Source organism: Hirundo rustica (assembly GCF_015227805.2).
Source record: "Hirundo rustica isolate bHirRus1 chromosome 33 unlocalized genomic scaffold, bHirRus1.pri.v3 SUPER_33_unloc_1, whole genome shotgun sequence".
NCBI classification, from domain to species: Eukaryota; Metazoa; Chordata; class Aves; order Passeriformes; family Hirundinidae; genus Hirundo; species Hirundo rustica.
In genome coordinates, this window is record NW_026690190.1 from 57,636 (window position 1) to 77,174 (window position 19,539).

At 52.4% G+C, this 19,539-nt stretch overlaps 2 protein-coding genes across 2 annotated transcripts; both read right to left on the reverse strand.

The window, feature by feature from the left end:
• Positions 1-7,198: 7,198 nt before the first annotated feature.
• LOC120747582 (toll-like receptor 13) lies at positions 7,199-10,995 on the reverse strand. Its single transcript, XM_040053593.1, has 2 exons — positions 8,168-10,995; positions 7,199-7,367 (listed from the first exon to the last, which is right to left on the reverse strand). Exons 1-2 carry the CDS (start codon positions 10,993-10,995, stop codon positions 7,199-7,201), a joined length of 2,997 nt encoding a protein of 998 aa, XP_039909527.1.
• Positions 10,996-12,297: 1,302 nt separating this feature from the next.
• On the reverse strand, positions 12,298-13,226 carry LOC120747583 (uncharacterized). The gene is made up of 2 exons (XM_040053594.1): positions 13,049-13,226; positions 12,298-12,929 (listed from the first exon to the last, which is right to left on the reverse strand). The coding sequence occupies exons 1-2, from the start codon at positions 13,224-13,226 to the stop codon at positions 12,298-12,300; spliced, it is 810 nt and encodes a 269-aa protein (XP_039909528.1).
• Positions 13,227-19,539: the final 6,313 nt, after the last annotated feature.

The following is a 19,539-nucleotide window of genomic DNA, read 5'->3' on the forward strand; positions in this document are numbered from 1 at the left end:
CCGAGATGGTCTTCTGATGTCTCTTCAGCCTCCTATTCTTTTTTTGATTAAAATATTTTTTTCACTAGCATTACTTTTGGTTATACAGTTTGCTTAAACAAGCATATATATTCTGTTAGTCAGCAAACATTTTGCAAGTTTCCTAGCATATCTCAATAAATGTCTTTTGTAAAAAGTCAGCACGTCAAAAATGTCTTTGTAGAAGCTTTTTCAGCTCATATTGGTTTTACTTTCCCTCGTTAAGTGATTACAAATTTTTCCATACTCAAAAAAACCCAATTTATAACTTATACAAAAAATAGCTTAAAACTTACATTACAGAATAGTTTAAAGCTTATATTAATTACTTGCAAACAATTATAATTTTATTGTTAAAACAAACTGTTAGCTAAAAGCCTACTGTTTTATAGTTGCCTTGTTAAACCCCACTTTCATGCTTTACTTAGCTAATTTGTAAAACTTTTTGTTTTATAATAATCCCATGGTCTCTGTCCACATTGCTCACAAACACACATACATAGGTGGGTGCTATTTCATTGGCATGGATCACAAGCTGATTTCTCACATGTTCAAATAGACTTAAACTCATCCATATTTATGAAAGTTTCAACACTGCCTGTACATATTCAGAACTTATCCCTGCCTACTCTCACTTTGTATGTTAATTAGCTTCTTGTCAGTCTGTGTTGGTGCATTGTCTCCTAGTGGTCTCGGGCAGGTGTGGCTGCATTAAGTAAAACAGTCTCCCTCAGATGTCTGCTGGATGAACTCCGTTTGCGCAGGCCTTCTTGGTCTCTTGCTGTCTTCAAGGCTGCTGGACATAGTCTAAACTACAAATCCAGTTATTTCCAGGTTTGAGCACTGGTTTCTGCTTGCCAGTCTTAAACAAATAGACAAGGTCCTGTTTTTGTATGGCAAAGGACTATCTGTTTTTAACATCCTTGATTACACAGCAAATTATAATGTTTAAATCTAGTTGTAAGTTCCCTGTATCAGTATAGAAGGCATTAAAGCCCGATCCAAAGCCAGGACAGTATCTATTCCTCTTTCTATACCACCCATTCATGCCCAGATCCTACACCTTCCCACTAAATTCATATACATATATGTATATAAATATACACAAGCACAGGTAGCATTTCCATTGTGAATGGCTGGGCCTCCAAGATGTCTGCTGAGTTTGTTTAGTCCACGGCTCTGATTTTGTCCATCCTAGATGTCTCCCAGGGCAGGAGGGCTGTGGTGCTGTTGGCTGGTTGCAGCATCAGGAGCTCATGACTGGTGTATCTGGCTATGGGACTTATGGCACACAGTGGCAGTGTCATTCAGCACCCAGGGTTATACAATTCAACATCACAGACTATTCTCACACAAAGTCAAATCCCCCTGCATTACCCACAAAATGCACCAAGGTCCTTTGTCCTTTGGACAAAGACAATCTCACGGATGGGTTTCCCTCTGCTTAAGACAGGACTGATCCAAACAGTTTTCCCTAACCCATTTCTCATATGCACCACAGGAACTTTATCCCCTTCTTCAGTACGTGGATGATTTTTTTGGGCAGGGCCAGCTGAATTGGTAGAGCCTGGTAGGTGTTCACTGACCAGGTGGCTTTTGCTAAGTGGAGATCCTAATGTTTGAAGGTCCCCCAATCCATTGTTTTCAAGGTGGTTTTTAACAGTCCATTGTACCATTCAGCTTTCCCAGGACTGGTGCATGACAGGGAATGTGGTACTCCCACTCGATGCTGTGCTCTCTGAATGACCAGGTTTTCATGAGGCTGTTTTGACAATAAGTGCCATTGTTTGAGTCAATTCTTTCAGTGCTGCCTCATTGCCACAGGGTTTGTTTTTCAAGATGAACATGGTGTTCCAGGCAGTAGCGTAATGCATTGGGATGGGTCTCCAGCCATCCAGTTGTGCCTTCTACCATTGGCAGTATGTAACTCTTGCCCTGGAGAAGTTGCAGCAGTGTAATGCAATTGATCTGCCAGGCCTCCCCAGGTTTTTATTTTGACCATCGTCCCCCACACCACAGGGACTTTACCACTTGGCCCTGCTTAATCTCAGCACACATTTCACAGTCATGGATTACCCAGTATACAGTGTCCATGATTACGTCCACCCCTAAGTCACAATGCATCTGTGTGATACATCTCTTCATGTGATACATCTCTTCCCTGATGACCTTAGATGCCTAAGAGGCCCACTGAGCCAGAAATATCTCACCCTTGTGTGGCAAGTCCAAATCCACCTGAGACACTTGAATCCTGACAGCCCCATCCCCTATCCATTGCTGTGATGCTCTTCACTAGCCAACCCTTGGGTATGTGAGCATCCACAGGAGGGACTTTTACAACCAACTTCTCTACCCAGGCAGCAATATCTTGCCAATATTCAATAACCCATATGGGTTTCCCTCTGCACTGCCAATTGGTCTTTTTCATTGTCCAGCCACCTCCACAGAGCATTTGCTGCTATGCACGAGTCAGTGGCCATTTCTCTCATTCAGTGATATCCAGCAATGTCCAAAGCCAGTGGGACAGCTTTCAGCTCTGCAACCTGACTTGACTGAACTTGTCCCTCAGTAACTTCTGCGACTCATCATATAGGACTTCACAGGGCTGTCTGATGTATCCTTATGATATCATGTCCTGAGGTAACCTCTGCAAAGGATACATGGGGCCACTAGGCCTGTCACAATGAGGTGGTTTTGCCCTTCGTTCCCAGTCAGGATCATTTCAGCTTTCGATACAGTCAGCTGTTGGGATTCCTGTCATCCCAGAAATCGACATGGATTCTGTTATATTTACGATAGACCAAATTCGATAAATCAAAATTTGGAATTTTATTGAGAGACAGAATGACAGTCTCGGACAGCCACAATTAAAAGGACAGCGTCGAGCCTGGGGTCGGCGCTGGGTGAACAGTGATAACACACTCTGCCAGTCTGTTATCCCCCAAGTTCACATTTCTGGCTTGCAGCAGCCTCTTTTTATACACTGGATCGCTGAGAGAAACTCGGGATTTTGACGGTTCTTCCTCCGAGGCATCTTCATTAAACATTCATGTTCCAGTTCTAAGAGTTTGAATAGGGCGGAGGGGGAGGACAATGCTGTTAATGGCTGTGGCCAGGTGTGGTGTGGAGATGTTAATTTCAGGAAGAGACAGTCTAGATATCGATCTGATGTAATCATCTGTGTCTCCAGGCTCTCATCCCCTTTTTCCGTCGTCATTGTTCTTCTAATGTTTCCCAGCAGAGGCATTTTTTGGTCTCCCTTTCTGGTAATTCCAATCATTTTTCTTTCATGTCCCTCCCATGTCTTTCAGGCAAGAGAAATTCCTGTGCCTTTTCCGAGCTACTTTTCTCTGAGTTAACTCTTAACATACGGGATTAAAACAGAAACTTATCCTTACAGAGATTGCATTACATTTTATATCTTTTAACACAAATTAACTTTAGGACATATACCACAATTCTACTCCTACAGATATTGATGGCATCTGGGTACATCAGGTGCTGGTGTCAAATAAAGCCTTATACTCTTGTGACTCTGCTGTACCAGCCATCGGATCCACATTCTCCAATAGATCCAATGGTCCCTTTCCTCCACCTGGGTGGAGCCAGGGCCTCTTTAGTTCTGGTCACAGTACTCATTGCTCACTTCTTGTAAATATGACCTGGAGATCCTTTCAAGAGGATCAGAAGTAACATCAGCCCTTCTATTCTGTCTGAGGACTTGCCCACTGGAAACTGGAGCAGATTTATCCTTGACAAGTTTTCTGTGGTGGTGTTCTTCCTCTCAACTCACCCATGCTGCTGGAACAGAGATGGGTTTTCAATCCCACTTCCTTCATGTCCTCTCCATGATCACACAGTTAAAACCAGAGGTTAATTCACAGTGTGTCTCCCCTCTCCTGAGCAGGATTTTGGCTGCCCCCAATAGCAGAGACTCTGGTCCATAATGACAGGGCATGGGACATTTCCTCTCTAGTTTGCTCAAGTCTTTCAAATTTGTCTGCAGTGTTGGACATTCTTTCCACAGCCAGTGGTTGGTAGGGAGAAGAAAAGATGATCTTTGTATTGCCAGAGCTGGGTAGTCACCTGAAGCACTGTTTTCTTTCCTTCTTTCATTGACTTCATCACTACCAATGATAGTATATGACAATGGTGAGCTTCATGCAAACTTCTGCCACATGGATTGTGTGCCCTGGACCTCATCTGGATCTTCCTCCTGTTATAAGGACCCTGCTTCCTCTTCACCCCTCACTGAGCAAATTGATCTGGTCTTGGATTTCTTCTGTATAGGGGCAACTGCTCCCAGCACATGTTGTTCCTGTGGTTCAGCTGGAACTGGAGTGCCCACAGTGCCTGTTGCTCTGCTTTCCTCCTCCTCCCCCTGAGAGTGCTGTCCGGTGTTGAACAGTGGCTGGTGAATAGTAGCCAGGGCCTTTGTGCCTCTCTGGAGTCACTATAGCATTTTTCATTCATATATTTTATCACTTTACCAGGGTCCTGTAGTTGTTCAGGGGTGAACTTCCAAACCATTGGAGAAGAGAAATCCTCCAAACAATGGCCCATGTCTTACTATATTTCATACCACCCCTGACTATCCTCCCTCAGGGAAGATCTCTGAATAGCCTTTCTGAAAATTTCTTTTGTAATTTTAAACATGGTGTGGACCACACTAAGGAGAGCTGGCAGATACAGCAACAAGAACATACTTTCCTTAACACCCAAAGGGAATTCAAAATTCTTAGAAGTTGTTGTAACAAGCCTAAAGGAGGAAAAGGAAGTGAGAGGCTGGGGAAAATCATCTTCCCCTGTTCCCCCCACAGGCTGGGAACAATTATTAATAGACTTCCAGAGGTAGCACCTGAGGCAAGGGCAGGAGGGAAGCACTGAAGACACATCCCAAATGACCCTCACTGCCCTTGATGTTATCATGTCATAAACTAATATCCCACTGTACAGCAACAAAGCAATCCTGATCCTTCTCTCAGCTCTGAAAAAGAACATATAGGAATACATACAAGATTAGGTACCACGCCCACATGAAGAGACCAAGCAACATTGTGACCAGTGGTTCTGCACAACAAAGGCTTAGATCACATTTGTTTTCACCGGCTCTAGACAGGTCTGTTGTTATCTCAACCCTCTGTGCCTCGCATTGGGCAGCAATTTAGGCTGTCATGTTTTAAGAACAGTATTCTATACTTTAATGCTTATACTGAAACCACACTGGCTCTTGCTTCCCTGCCCCCTCCAGCTGGAAGCACAAAAGGCAAAGATCACGATTTGACACAAGAAAAATTTACTGGAAACAGCAATGAAATTAGAAAACAAACAGCAACAGAAACAAGATTAATGACAAAAGGTATAAGATAAAGAATCTACATAGAAAGTCTGTGCCAATACCAACTGTTTCACCTTCCATGCTTTCTCCTCACAGAAGGAACCCCTTCCTCTCAGAATTGAGGAAAAGAGTCCTTTTCCTTTACCCCTGGCAAATAAGATGGTATTGAATAATCTCCTAGAAATAACCACATCAACACCCCTCAGATACTTAAAGAAAAAAAAACAAACAAACAAAAAACCCCCTCTATTTTAGCTATTCTGTCCTGGCTGAAACTTGGATGACCATGCTAGCAGGAAGGCTTCAAAGGGGTGTTGGAAGATGGATGCAAATAAGAGGAATGAGAAGGTCTGGAAGCAGAAACACCTCATGGGGAGAGACATGAGAATGGGGCTGTCAGCTTTTTCAGGGGAAGGTTCATAATAGCAGTGCACAATAGCAGTGCTGGTTTGGGAACTCCTTTTGTCTTTGCAGCATTGAAGAGGAGAGAAAAATTGCCCTAAAGGGGAGCAGAGAGGGTAATGAACTTTGCCTCATCCCAGCCCTACCCTGGAGTAACCCCTGGCACAGGGGCTGCTGGAGGAGGCTTCCCTTCCCTCCTCTCCCCCTCCACTCTTCTCTGTCCTGTCCTGGGGACACAAGGGGTGTGAAGATCCCAGGGTGCGACCTGCACAGCTCCTGGCTGGCAGCAGATGTGACCCCAAGTTGTGACAGGGCCTGCAGAGCTGCAGGATACCTCAGCCTGAGGGCTTGGGGCTGCTTGTGTTGGGGTGTCTGGGTGCCACATCTGGGGTGCTGATCTCTGTGCCCATTCTCTCCCAGCTCACATCAGCAGAGCAGATCCTGGAGATGTTGGTCAAGGGCAATAGAAACCAGCGCAGCATCACACCAAGGCCAACTCTATGTCCTCCCACTCCCATGCCATCCTTCAGGTGAGTGCTGCTGGCTGTGGTATTGGTCCAATCAGTGCTGGAAATGAAGCTAGGAAGCTGCTGAGATCAACATCCCATCTCAGCACTGAACCGGGAATCACACACCCCAAGACTCTGTCAAAGTGTTTCCCAGTTTCTTGGTGCAAACTTGCCAGTAGATTTCAATTCCAGCCATGTACTGCCCTGAATTTGCAAGGCAGTCACAGCTGCCTGGGCAAATGGAGGCTCTGGCTATCACTTCAGTCTGAATGTAGTGCCTCATCCATTGCTACTCACAGGGGAGTAATCCAGGGCCCTTGGAAACCTGACCAGCTCTACCATTCTCCACCACTAAACATGGGAGTTGCTGATTCTTTTCTATAACTCTGTCCCTTCCTGACAGATCCTTTCCCTGGCTTTGCTCCATGTGTCATCTCCAGGTGTTTGGCTCATCCTCACAGCATGCCAGGTTCCTCTCCTACTCCTGCCCCATCTTCCAGTGTGATCCACTGACCCATTCCATGGGAAACATGGAGCCCTGGTTCTGCTGGTGCCACTTGCTCCAACCAGCCTCCCCAGGGTGTGTGGAGCCATAGCTTCAGCCATCTCTGTCCTCACAGATCCAGGTGAAGCAGTGGGGACCAACTCCACTGTTGGCTTTGCTGGGAATTCGCAGGTGGCCAAGGTGAGCCTGACTGACCCAGCGGGCTTGGAGTGAGTCTAGGTCACCAAGGACTGGGGAGAGGGGCTGTGAGAGGGACCAGCATCAGTCTCTCACTGCTGGGCCCAGACAGCATCATGTATCCGCTGGCCAGTGGTTAAGGGAAGGCTGTTCCTGGCCTGGCACTGCTGGGGTCTGGCTGTCTGGGGACGGGCCCGGGAGGGACATCCCCGAGCACCCCAAGGTCGAGAGCTGAGCAAAGCTCTGGTCTCAAGACAGAGCAGGCAGAGTCACATCCCGCTCCGGGACAGCAGCTGATGCGCTTGTGGAAGGACTTCCCTGGGCGGCAGCTGCCACAGGCCTGTGATCACAGACATGAGCCAGCCCAGATGCCTGCAGCATGTTCCAGTTCATCAGCCAAGCCAGGTACATCCTGCTGCTGGTAAGGATGGGGGGGGAGTGAGGCAGGGATGTGCACAGGGCTTGGGAGCTGCTGAGTTAGGGAGCAGAATGGAGGTTGGTGAGATGGATTAGTGGGTGCTCCTGTATGCCACCAAAATTCCACAGCCCTGGGGGTGCCGATATGGGCAGAACCAGCCGATTGAGTTATGGCAGCATGTGCCCAGGAAGAGCCAGATGTGAAAGACCTGCAGCTCCCACATGCTGGGAAAAGGAACTGAGTGATGAAGCATTTGCTGCATCTGAACATGGAGGTCCATCTTGCCCTCCTCTTTTCCTCCTCCTTCTCCTTTTCCTTATTAACATTGTCCCAACTGCACATTTCTCAGAGCATAACCAGGGATTTTGGAACAAAAACACATTTTTTTAATTGGGAATGTCCCCAGGGATCCCCATTACACCAGGGTGAGGTCGCTCTAGAGTAGCTGCTCTCTATCCCCACAACCTTTCTCCCCCTCCCCCTCCCCCACCTCCTCTTCTTCCTCCTCCTCCTTCATGTTACCTTCATTCCCACTGTACAGAGCATATTTCCAAGAGAAAAGGTGGTGATTTTGGGGTAGAAAACTGCTTTTCTGAGGGGGAATCTCCACAGGGGTCCCAGTCCTGTCAGGACAGCCTCCTTCCCTGCTCCCCCCCTTCCTCTCCTTCTTCTCTTCCTCCTTGCTGTCATCATCCCCACTCCACAGGGCACCTTCCCCAGTTAGAAAATGGTGATTTGGGGACAGAAGGTTGCTTTCCTGAGGGAGAACTTCCCCAGGGGTCCTGGTTGCACCAGGGCACCCTTCCTCCCTGCCCCCCCTCTCCCTGTCCTCCTCCTCCCCCCCACTCAGGGCACACCTGAGCTTTGCCCAGAAGAGGGGCTGTGCAGGAGGTTCAGGTGGCCAGCGCAGGTGTGTGCGTCGCAGCAGCACACGGCGCATGCGGTGGAAGGCTGAGAGCTCGGCCTCGGGGATGTCTTCGAGGAAGATGAGGACAAGGACATCGCGGAGCTCGTCAAAGAGGCGATAGCTAGCCATCTGGATCTCCAGCGAGCACCACTCGCTGCGCAGGTACCCGCGGCTCACCACACACACTGTGTGCCGACTGTTGTACACAGCATCCACGATGTTGTCCACTATGGCACGGCCGGGGCGAAAGTCACGGTGGTGCAGGCAGACCCGCAGGGCTCCACGCTCCAGCTCAGGCACCAGCTCCTCCAGCACCCACTGCTCATCCCCGGAGTTGTAGGACACGAAGGTGTCATAGGTGTAGTGCCGCTGCTCCCGCCGCCAATGCCCATGTGCCCACGCACGCAGCAGGAACAGCTGGTAGCGCAACCGCCAGTACGCACGGTGGTGCAGCAGTGGCAGCACCAGCAGCAGCAACACAGCTGGTGCTGTCCCTGCAAACAGGTATCGCCCCATGTCCTGGTAGCACACACGCGTGTCAAAGCAGTGCAGATATGTGGAGGACGCAGCCATCTCGCCACAGGTGTAGTTATACAAGTAGACCACCTGCACGGGCCCACGCACCAGCCAGGCAGGCAGCCAAGCATTGGCACAGCTGCAACTCAGTGGGCACTTGCGCAGGTCCAGGTAGCGTAAGGCAGGGAGGTGTGTGGCCAGAGTCACATCCAGTGCACGCAGCTCATTCTTGGCCAGGCGCAGCTCCTTCAGTTGTGTCAGGTTGCCAAAGACCTCAGGGCCAAGGCTGCGCAGTCCTGCACTCTCCAGGTTTAGGCTGTGCAGCTGGCTCATATTCTTGAAGATGCCAGGGGGCAGGTGGCCCATCCCGCCATTACTGTCAGCCAGCGTCAGGAACTGCAGCTGCCCCAGGTCATCGAAGGCGTCGGCGGGGATGGCCGAGAGCGAGTTCTGTGACAGGTAGAGCGAGCGCAAGGCACTGAGGCCCTGGAAGAAGCGTTGCGGGACCACACGCATCCCATATGGCTGCTGCGCCTGCATCTTCAGGTCATAGAGGTTATGCAGGTAGCGGAAAGGCGGCAGCTGCCGCAGGTGTCGGCTCAGGTAGCGTAGTGAGTTGGCACGCAGGTCCAGTACACCCAGTGTCACCTGCACTGGCTGGAATGCGGCCGCACTCACCTCCAGCAGCCTGTTGCGGTCCAGGTAAAGCCGGCGAAGCTGCGGAAGGCCCTGGAATGCCCTGGCTGCCAAGTGCCGGAAGTTGTTCCCGCCCAGGTCAAGGGTCTGCAGGCGGTCAAGCCCCTTGAAGGCACCAGGGAAGAGCACGGCCACACGGTTGTTGCGCAGGTTGAGGTCTTCCAGCTGGTGCAGGTCGGCAAAGGAGCCGGGCAGGAGGTCGGTGAGCAGGTTATTGTCAAGGCGCAGGTGTCGCAGGTGGCGGAGTCCACGCAGCGCTGCACGGTCCAGCCGTGCCAGCCCATTCACATCCAGCCGCAGCTGCCGCAGCGCTGGTGCATCGTCAAAGGCACCCGCACCAGCCACTAGGATGCGGTTGAAACGCAGGGACACATTGTGCAGCCGGTGCAGTACTGGGCTCATGTGGCATGATGGCAGCCACTGCAGCAAGTTATGCTCAGCCACCAGCTCACCCAGTGCTGCTTGCTGTGCCTGGTTCAGCAGCCACCCTATGCAGCCCAATTTCCGCAGCCGGTTGCCAGACACATCCAGGGCACCCAGCACCGGACACTTGGCCAGAGACCCATTGGGCATTGCTTCAAACTGCAAGCGTTGCAGCCGCAGCCTCTGCAGCCTCGGTCCTGTCAGCTGCTGGCACAGGTATTCCAAGTCCCTTGTGTCCATCTGTAGCCCTGACACGTCCACATGGCGCGGGGAGACTCCAGCCTTGTGCAGCAGCTGCACCACGTCCAGCGAATTTCCAGCCAGGTGCAAGTGTGTCAGGTTGTGCAGACACAGGCGAGCAAGCAGCGCAGGGTCCGAGATGTTGTTGTAGGACAGGTCGAGCACACGCAGCCCTGGGGGCATCACCCCAGGGGCGGCCCCTGAAAGAGCTCCCAGGGAGTTGTTGCAAAGGTGCAGGATCCTCAGTGTGGGCGGCAGCCCTGGGCCCAGTGTTGACAGCATATTGCCACACAGGTCAAGCAGGTCCAGGTGTGTCAGATTCCCCACGGCCATGGCCACGGGCTCCAGTGCACTGAGCCGGCCACCCCGCAGCCAGAGCGTGCTGAGTGCAGCCAGCGGCCAGAAAGCCCTAGGGGCCACCTCCTGTATTGGGTTGTGGTCCAGCCGCAGTGTGCTCAGGTTGCCCAGCCCGGTGAACACATCTGTGGCCAGCACTGACATGTTGTTGTGGGCCAGGTCTAGGTGGGCCAGTGCTGACAGCCCCCAGAAAGCCCCCGGGGCCAGGAGTTCCAGCTGGTTGTGGGTCAGATCAAGCGTGTAGAGCCGTGGCAGGTGGGCAAAAGCACTGGGGGGCACCTGGCGCAAGATGTTAACAGAGAGGTTGAGCGATGTGGCAGTGGAGGGGAGGTCATTCACTGCAGCCCCCACGGTGGTCAGGAAGCGCTGGATGCAGCGGAACCGCCCAGGGTCCCATGGTGCCTGGATGCAGTTGCGGAAGCCATAGGGAGAGACCCCTGCAGGCACCATCAGCAGTGTCACCAGCGTCACCAGCAGTGAAGTGCACATCCTCACACACTCTGGGGAGATCCTGGATGCAGTGGGGGAGAGAGCAGGATGAGGCATGTCCTTGATACTGCAGAGACCCCCCTCAAGGCCCAGAGACCACACCTGGGGCGCAGGGATCCCCACCACCCTAGGGATCCCCTCGCAACCCAGGGATGCCACCTCCATCCCAAAGACCCCCCCTCCATCCCAAAGGGCCCAGAGATCCCTCATCCACACCCCAGAGACCACCAGAACCCCAAAGTCCCCATTCAGGGCCCAGGAACCCCTCATCCACATCCCAGAGACCATCAGAACTCCAGTGTCCCCACTCATGGGTCAGGGACCGCTCATCCACACCCCAGAGACCCCCACCAGAATGCCAGGATCCTCACTAAGGGTCCAAGAACTCCTCATCCACACCCCAGGGACCCACACACACACACTCGAGGGATCTCAGTCACGGCCCAGGGATCTCCCTCAGGGCCAAAAAACCTCTACACAGCCCAAGGACCCCTTGCCCCCCAGTCCCCAGGGATTCTGGGCAGCCCCTCGCACCCCATCAGGTTCCAACCGTGCCACTGCCTCCGATTTGGGTGATTTTGGGGATAGAAAAGGGAAGTTCAGGGTCTCACTTTTGGTCGCCACTGCCCCACCCACCTCCCTGTGACGTTAGTGGGGGAGGCCCCTGCCTGGACAGATTTCGGGGTCCCCGGGGGGCTGGCAGGGGTACAAGGCCACATAGCTGGGTCATGCCCCCGGTGCAGCCCCCCGGAGTCTGGGGGGGTCCCTGGGACACCCAAGCCTCTGCCCCCCACCCCCAATCCTCCTGCTGCCACGTGCTGCTCTTTGTTCCTTTTCGCCTTCCTCAAACCGAACCACTTGGTTTTGGTTCCTTCAGGGGAAATACAGCACTGTACTGGGTTATACTCTTCTATACTGGGCCGTAGTGGATTATTGGTCTCTACTGTGCTGTGCTGGGTTGTACTGAGCTATACCGGACTGCCCTGGGTGCTAGGGGGCCGCACGGGGCTGTACGGGGGGGGGACACAAGGATGGGGCCGGGGGGCGTGGCCTGACCGGGGGGGGGGGGGGGGGGGGGGGCCGCGAGGACGCGTCTGTGGGGGCGTGGTCAGTGGGGGCGTGGTCAGTGGGGGCACGGTCTGTAGGGGCACGGTCTGTAGGGGCACGGTCTGTGGGGGCACGGTCCGTGGGGCGTGGTCAGTGGGGGCGCGGTCAGTGGGGGCACGGTCCGTGGGGGCACGGTCCGTGGGGGCGCGGTCAGTGGGGGCGCGGTCAGTGGGGGCACGGTCTGTGGGGGCACGGTCAGTGGGGCACGGTCTGTGGGGGCACGGTCGGTGGGGGCACGGTCAGTGGGGGCGTGGTCAGTGGGGGCACGGTCAGTGGGGGCACGGTCTGTGGGGGCGTGGTCAGTGGGGGCGTGGTCAGTGGGGGCACGGTCAGTGGGGGCACGGTCTGTGGGGGCGTGGTCAGTGGGGGCGTGGTCAGTGGGGGCACGGTCAGTGGGGGCACGGTCTGTGGGGGCGCGGTCGGTGGGGGCGCGGTCAGTGGGGCACGGTCTGTGGGGGCACGGTCAGTGGGGGCACGGTCTGTGGGGGCGTGGTCAGTGGGGGCGTGGTCAGTGGGGGCACGGTCAGTGGGGGCACGGTCTGTGGGGGCGCGGTCAGTGGGGGGCACGGTCTGTGGGGGCACGGTCAGTGGGGGCGCGGTCTGTGGGGGCACGGTCCGTGGGGGCACGGTCTGTGGGGGCACGGTCCGTGGGGGCACGGTCCGTGGGGGCACGGTCTGTGGGGGCACGGTCCGCGCCTCATCGGGGTCTGGGGGCGGGGCCAGCGCTGAGGGCGGGCCCTGTCGGGAGCGTGGCGGGGCTGGAGGGTGAGGGTGCGTCAGGATCGGGGAACGTTGGGACGGCTGCAGGGACTGGGGTGCATCGGGGGCTGGGGGAATTATGGGGGCTGGGGGGTGGCGGCAGGGACTGTGCTGTCCAGCGACCGCAGCTTCTGCTCTGTGCACGTGCGCTGTGGTGCGTAGCCCTCAGCAAATGCGGGGGGAGTACACCCCAAATCCCCCCCGGGAGGCCCCCGGCACTCCCAGGGCGATAGGCTGGAGCTGGAGTACGAGATGGCGCTGACCAGCGGGGATCCTTCCGGACGGGACCCTTTTCGGCTGATGAGTTCCGTGTGGCCGCGGCCGTGGGGAAAAGCAGTGGGAGGGCGACTGGTGTACATCGACATCGGGGGATATATTGGGGGTTATGGGTGTCTGAGGGGGCTTTTTAGGGTCTGGGTGGTCTGCAGGGTCTGGAGGGTCTGAAGGGATTTGCGTACATCAGGGTCTGGGGGTGCATTGGGAGTTATGGTGATCTGGGAGGCTGCAGCGAGTGGGATGCGTTGAGATGGGAACGTAAATGAGGGTTTGGAGGGCTTTTTGGGGGGTTTGGGGGGTTGGAAGGATTGGGGTGCATCAGTATTGGGGGGGGATATATTGGAGGTTATTGAGGTCTGAGGAAGCTGAAGGGGTTGGGGTACATGGGGGTTGATGGTGGGGCTGTAATGCAGGGGACATCTGTGGATACCCTGGTGGGTATTGGGGACCTCATGGGTTGAACCCTTTCTCACCCCACCCCCCACCCTACCCAGGCATCCTGTAGACAGACATCACCTTCCTCCTCATCTTCATCGTCATCCTTACCTTATACATCAGTGAGTTGCTGGGGGGAAGTCTAAGCTTTGAGTGGGCCTGGGAGGAGGTGGTGTTTTGAGAGGTCCTGTGCTCACCCCTCCAGTCCCCCCAGGCCTGGTCTAGGGATGGCAGCTGCTTCACACCACCTACAAGATGCTCATGGTGGCTGCCAGCATGGAGCATGAAGAGGGACCCTGGGGGCCATGGACAGGTTTGAGTGGGCTGGGGGCAGCTGTGGGGACTGGAGAGCATCAGGGCCTGGGGAAGTTATGTTGGGAATTGGGGGATCTTCAGAGATTGGGAGATCCAAGGGGTATATTGAGATTTGGTGGGGCTGGGGTTTCTGTGTGGGTTTGGAGGGGCTTTCACAGTGAAGTATAGGGGCTACAGGGGTGCACAGGGGCACTTTGAAGTCATGGGAGGTGATGAGGGGCTTGGGGGAGCATAGGAGGTATGGGGGTGCACAGACCCTTGCCTGGGGGCTGTGAAGAATGGGGATGCCCAGTCCTCCCCATACCCCCCATCAGCTTCCTCATTTTCCTCCTCATGCTCATCCTGCTGGGCAAGTGCTTTTCCATCACAGGTACCATGGGGGGAATGGGGAGGAGGCTGGGGGGCACTGGGACAGCTGTTGGTCACTATGGGGCAGTCAGAGGTCCATAATAGAGCATTTGGTAAGGTCTGTGGGGTAGGTTTGGGGGTCTCTATGGGGCGCCCACAGCATTGGTCCTCTCAGGGGCCACATCAGACTGGGGGGCTCCATCCTGCTCTCTGTGTACATGACCTTGTACAGCACTGCCCACATCACTTTCCTCAGCTCCAAGGCCTAGGTGAGACTTTCACGCCCATCTGCATTTATGCATTTTGGAGAGGGTATGTGGGTGTTTGGGGGGTATTTTGAGATGCGAGGGCAGTTCTTTGACCACAGGGAGGTACTTTTTGGCAGGGAGTCAGTTTGTTGACCCCCATCAAGTGTTTTATAATTGTGAGATTCAGGTGAGACCCCTGTGCCCAGCTGTATTTAGGGAATATGGGGGGCATTTGGAGGGGTATGGGGCATTTGGCTTTGTGGGGTTTATCTTTGTGGGAGAGGCAGGATTTTGGCCCTGGTCAGATGGTGTAGCCCTACAAGTCACCTGCTGGGCACAGGCTCATTGTGCTGCAGTTCAGGGCCTTCAGCTGGTTCTGCAATGCCGTTGTCCTTCAGTCACCATTGTGACCATTGTCCTTGAGAAGCGCTACTTCTGCCTTCCTTTCCTCCGGGCTTATGTCCTGTGGTGAGTCCAGGGGAGGTAGCTGGAGGGCATCTGAGGTCTCTCACAAAAGGGTCTCTCACAGGGGTCTCATGAGGGTCTCACAGGGGTCTCACAAGGGTTTCTTAGGCAGAAAACTCTTCAAGGAAAAATGCCATTCAGTTTCCACCGGGCAAGTCCTCAGGCAGAATTAAAGGGCTGATGTTACTTCTCACCCTCTGGAAGGGACCTGCAGGTCCTGTTGACAAGAAGCGAGCAACGAGTACCGTGATCAGAGCCAGAGGGGCCCTGGCTCCAGCCAGGTGTGGGAAAAGGACAGTGGGGTCTATTGCACTGTGTGGAACCCTGGCCTGGCACAGCAGAGCCACAGGAGCACGAGGCTTTAGGTGACAGTGGTGCACAATGTACCCTGATGCCGTCATGCAGGGGCAGAATCCATCCCTGTTTCTGGGGTGACAGGGGGATCCCAACAGGGACTGTGCAGGAAGCTGAAGTGCTCCTGACAGGGCATGACTGGCAGAAAAATTCCTTTGTCATTGGCCTGGACCCTGCCTGTATCCTTGGCATAAATCACCTCAGGAGAGGTATTTCAAGGACCCAAAAGGACATCACTGGACTTTGGGAGAGCTGCTGTGGAGACAGAGGAAATTAAGACAGCTGAATCCCTTGCTTGTGTGACAAATTAAACTATGATTTGTGTTAGATAAAAATATATATCATGATGGGATTGTGACGTGGGACTAATACAAAGATAAATTTTGAGAAACTGTTAGGTGAAACTAAAGGAAGGATAACTGAACAAAATGTTGTGGTTACTAAGCGGAATGGTTAAGAAAAGATGTAACTATATAAAACTGCAAGCAAGGCAAAACTGCCATGAAAAGGAACCAGAGGTCAGCAAAGGGTGAAGGATAAAGACTCCGACCCCCCCCGCCCCCCCCCAGCGACCACCAGCAACAATGAAAACTAGAAACTGGATGTCACAATGAAGAATAGAAACTAAACCTCATAATGGGGAATAGAAACTGGGAGGGGATGACTAACGTGAACCTGGATAAATACCTGTAAAGTTAACATTTGGTGTGCATGCTGGTAGAGCAGTGATTCCCCTGCACCCAGCACTGTCTTGCCCGCTTTCTGCCAAACACAAAATTAATAAATTGCCTAATTTGAAAATGGAATAAAGGAGTACGTCTCCTCATTTATAACACTTGGTCTTTCAGAGGGTCTTTCTGCCGTGGGACTGCTGAGGGTTGAAGAACAGCAGGTGCTGATGGCCAGCACAACAGTGTCCCATTGGCAACATGGCACTGACTGGGACTTCAGCACCCCGTCCACGAGCTGATCCGTGAACCGGAGAGCTGGGTGTGCTCAGCAAGACTTGCATACCCTTCAGCAGACCCACATGGCCCCTGCCCGAGTCCCATGGACAGTGGACACTGACAGTGGACTGTCATGGCCTGAATGACGCCCCACCATGGCTTAGTGCTGCCATGCTGCACATGTTGGAACTTCAGTATGAGCTGGAATCCGAGGCAGCAAAGTGGTGCCACAGCAGAGGAAGCTTTTGAGAAAGTGGAGAATGTCGCTTGTCTCTATCAGAGGTGCTGGATAAGTTTTGCCCAAGCTAGCTCAAGACTGCACCCAGACAGGAAAACTCCCCAGGGTCCTAGAAACCAGGGGAGCGGCAAAGGGGCTTTATCCCTTATCACAAGAGACACCACGTCTGTGGCAGAGGAAGGGAGACAATTGGTGAGAGGGGGAGGCTAAGGCCTTTATTCTGGTCTTTATCCCGGTCTTTATCCCTTTCTGGTTGGACGTCTGCCTCAATTCAGCTGTTCTTGCCAAGTCCTGGCTCAGCCTCGTTGTCCTGGCTTACATACATGGGAGGGGCTAAAGGAGGGCACAAGCCAACACCCACTGAGGGATAAGGTAGGAGTGGAACAGGGTTGGAGGGACATTTAAAGATACCAATAGGCACATAAAGGGAGGAACTTCCTTGGCTCCTGCTCTGTCATTCGATGTCCTTACCCAAACTCTCCAGAAGCTGGGAGGAACAATCGAATGACAGGCAGGGCCTGTAGGAGGGGACTGGGAGGAGTGACAGGGAAAGGGGTAGGGACAACTCTTTGAATAGAACACTTTCCAGGAGAACAGGGGAGTACAGAACAAACCATTATAACATAAAACCCAGTATAAAATACAATATGAAAATGAATAACAAAATGCAGAATGCAACATGAGAAGATAATACAGGTCCTCCTGAAGGCTAGTTTTGCCATAAAACAGAGCAATGTTAAGGGACCCTCCCAGGAAATTCAGGAAATTCAGTTTTTAGAAGTAAAATAGCAAAATGGACATTGTCAGATTCCAGTGGATGTGGCCAACAAAATAGCAGCCATGTCCCCACTGACCAACAGGAAAGAAACACAGGCTTTCCTGACACTGTGGTATTTTGGAGAAGGCATTTTCCAGGTTACAGTCAAACCCTCTCTATCATGTGGCATGGAAGATTTATTTCAAGTGGGGTCCTCTATAGCAACAAGCTTTTGAACAAATTAAAGAGATTCTTCCTACAGTAGTCGTTGGACCAGTCAGTGTGAAATGCCCAGGGGCCTGCCAAGAGGAGAGACACCTTCTTAGACTAGGGTAAGAAGAACCTTCCTCCCATGGGCCTTTGCAGCCACGTTAATATTTCTTAGGTTTTGTTGTTCTATTAGTTTGTTAAGTTTATGTCACCCTGATCAGCCCTCACTCACCATATATGCACTCTTCCTAGAATGTTCTTCCTTCTCTTGGACCCCACTGGGTTATTTTTGCCAAATACCCCACCCCTGTGATCCTATTAGTCCCCCCAGTTCCTAGCCACCCCTTTGCACCATTTTCCCCCATTCAATTTGGACCTTGACCCTCAGGTCTGGTATATAATCCTGGATCTTTGGCCCCATTTTGGCTCTCATCCCTGGAACATATTCGAGGCTGTACCCACAATGCATGTGCTGACAATGAACAGCACCTGGATTTCCAAATGGGACCCTGTCTCCGCACCTCTATTGTAAACCCTTTATTAACAGAGTGCGCCGGGCCCCAAAGGCGCCGGTCGCTCTTAAGGACACACTGTTGCACTGATGCAACAAGTCAGGAGAGAACAAGATGTGTAAAATGTGCTCCACACCACAGCCAGGGAGAAAAGTCCATCCTGGAGCCTCTGGCAGAAGGAACCTGGAGAAGTTCAAGGACCACTCTATGGTTCTTGAGTCTGGGATATCAAGGATCTGAGGCCAGCTATACCCCGACACCACACTGCAGATACTGGCAGCTTATGAAGAGGTTCCATCTATTTCAGAAGTGATTGGTACCAAAGCACAGCTTCCACTGGCACCTGACTGCCAGTGCTGGGCTGGATGTTCAAAGGGAAAGGGACCTTGGAAGTCATTACAAACTTACCCAGAGGCAAAAATTTCAGATTATTTCAGAGAAGGAGGAGGTGAAGGTGGCACGTGCTAAGGAGGCCCTGGCTGCCAGAAAATGAAAACTATCTCTCTCTCTTTACTCATGTTTCCTGCCATATTGTAGGGATGCATCAAAAATAGAAAGCTGCTGTATGGAGTCCTACATGGCAACCTGTAGAAGCCACTGAAGGACAAGGTGGATCCAGTCAGGTTAGGCTCTGGTGGATCCAGAGCTTAAAGCTTAAAACCACCTAGCTGGCTTTGGATATGGCTGAATGAGAGAAGTGGCCAACACTCTGCCTCTGTACTGACTCATGAATGGTGGCAAGTGCTCTGTGGGGTGGCTGGAATGATGGAAAAAGGACTACTGGCAGCACAAGGGACACACGGTAGGGCTGCTGGACCAGGGCAAGAGAAGTTGTCTGTAAAGTCCCTCCTGTGGATGCTCATGTATCCACGAGTTGGGCACTGAAGAGCAGCACAACAACGGACATGGGGATGTGGCTGCCAGGATTAAAATGTCTCAGGTGTGTCTGGCCTGGCCACACAAGGGGGAGTTATTTCTGGCTCAGTGGGCCCATGATGCTGACTTATTAAAGAAATACAGGTATCGATCTAGTATCGATACCCGACTGTGATGGACAAAAACTCTCTAACAGTTTAAAGTTAGAACGTGTATGTTTATTATGGCCGGGCAGCACGCGGGACTAATTCCCTAATACGAACTGCAAAATGCACAGGTAATTACAAAGCCTTTTATTTACAAACATGTTGAATACCCAAAATACAAATACATATTCATACTCCTGTCACCTCCCATTTCTCGCTTCGTATGCTAATTGGCAAAGAAAGCTATTAAGCATGCGTACTTTGTTTCCTAAAATGAGTCGGAGGTCTCTTCTGGGGAGGGGTCACCCAAAATGAGGAAGTAAGATGAGTCTTCCTCATTCTGACCTTTCTACCTTTTCAATGCATTTGTGAGAAATGAATCCTTGGTAGAACTTATAGTTTCCTGTGTTGAATGGGTTCTTTAAGCAGGAAGTCTGCAGCTATCTTATGTCCTATTTACCACATTTTGTTTTTCATTACAAGCACAGTTACACAAACATAAAGCTGACAAGCAATGAGTTACTAAATCCAGATAGCTTATCTAAGATCTG

Coding starts and splice junctions, on each gene's coding strand:
- LOC120747582 (XM_040053593.1), bottom strand. CDS start 10,995: ATGTGCACTTCACTGCTGGTGACGCTGGTGACACTGCTGATGGTGCCT. Junction 7,368..8,167: donor AGGGGGGGCAGGGAGGAAGG/GTGCCCTGGTGC, acceptor CATCCTTACCAG/CAGCAGGATGTACCTGGCTT.
- LOC120747583 (XM_040053594.1), bottom strand. CDS start 13,226: ATGTCGATGTACACCAGTCGCCCTCCCACTGCTTTTCCCCACGGCCGC. Junction 12,930..13,048: donor TCCCGGGGGGGATTTGGGGT/GTACTCCCCCCG, acceptor TAATTCCCCCAG/CCCCCGATGCACCCCAGTCC.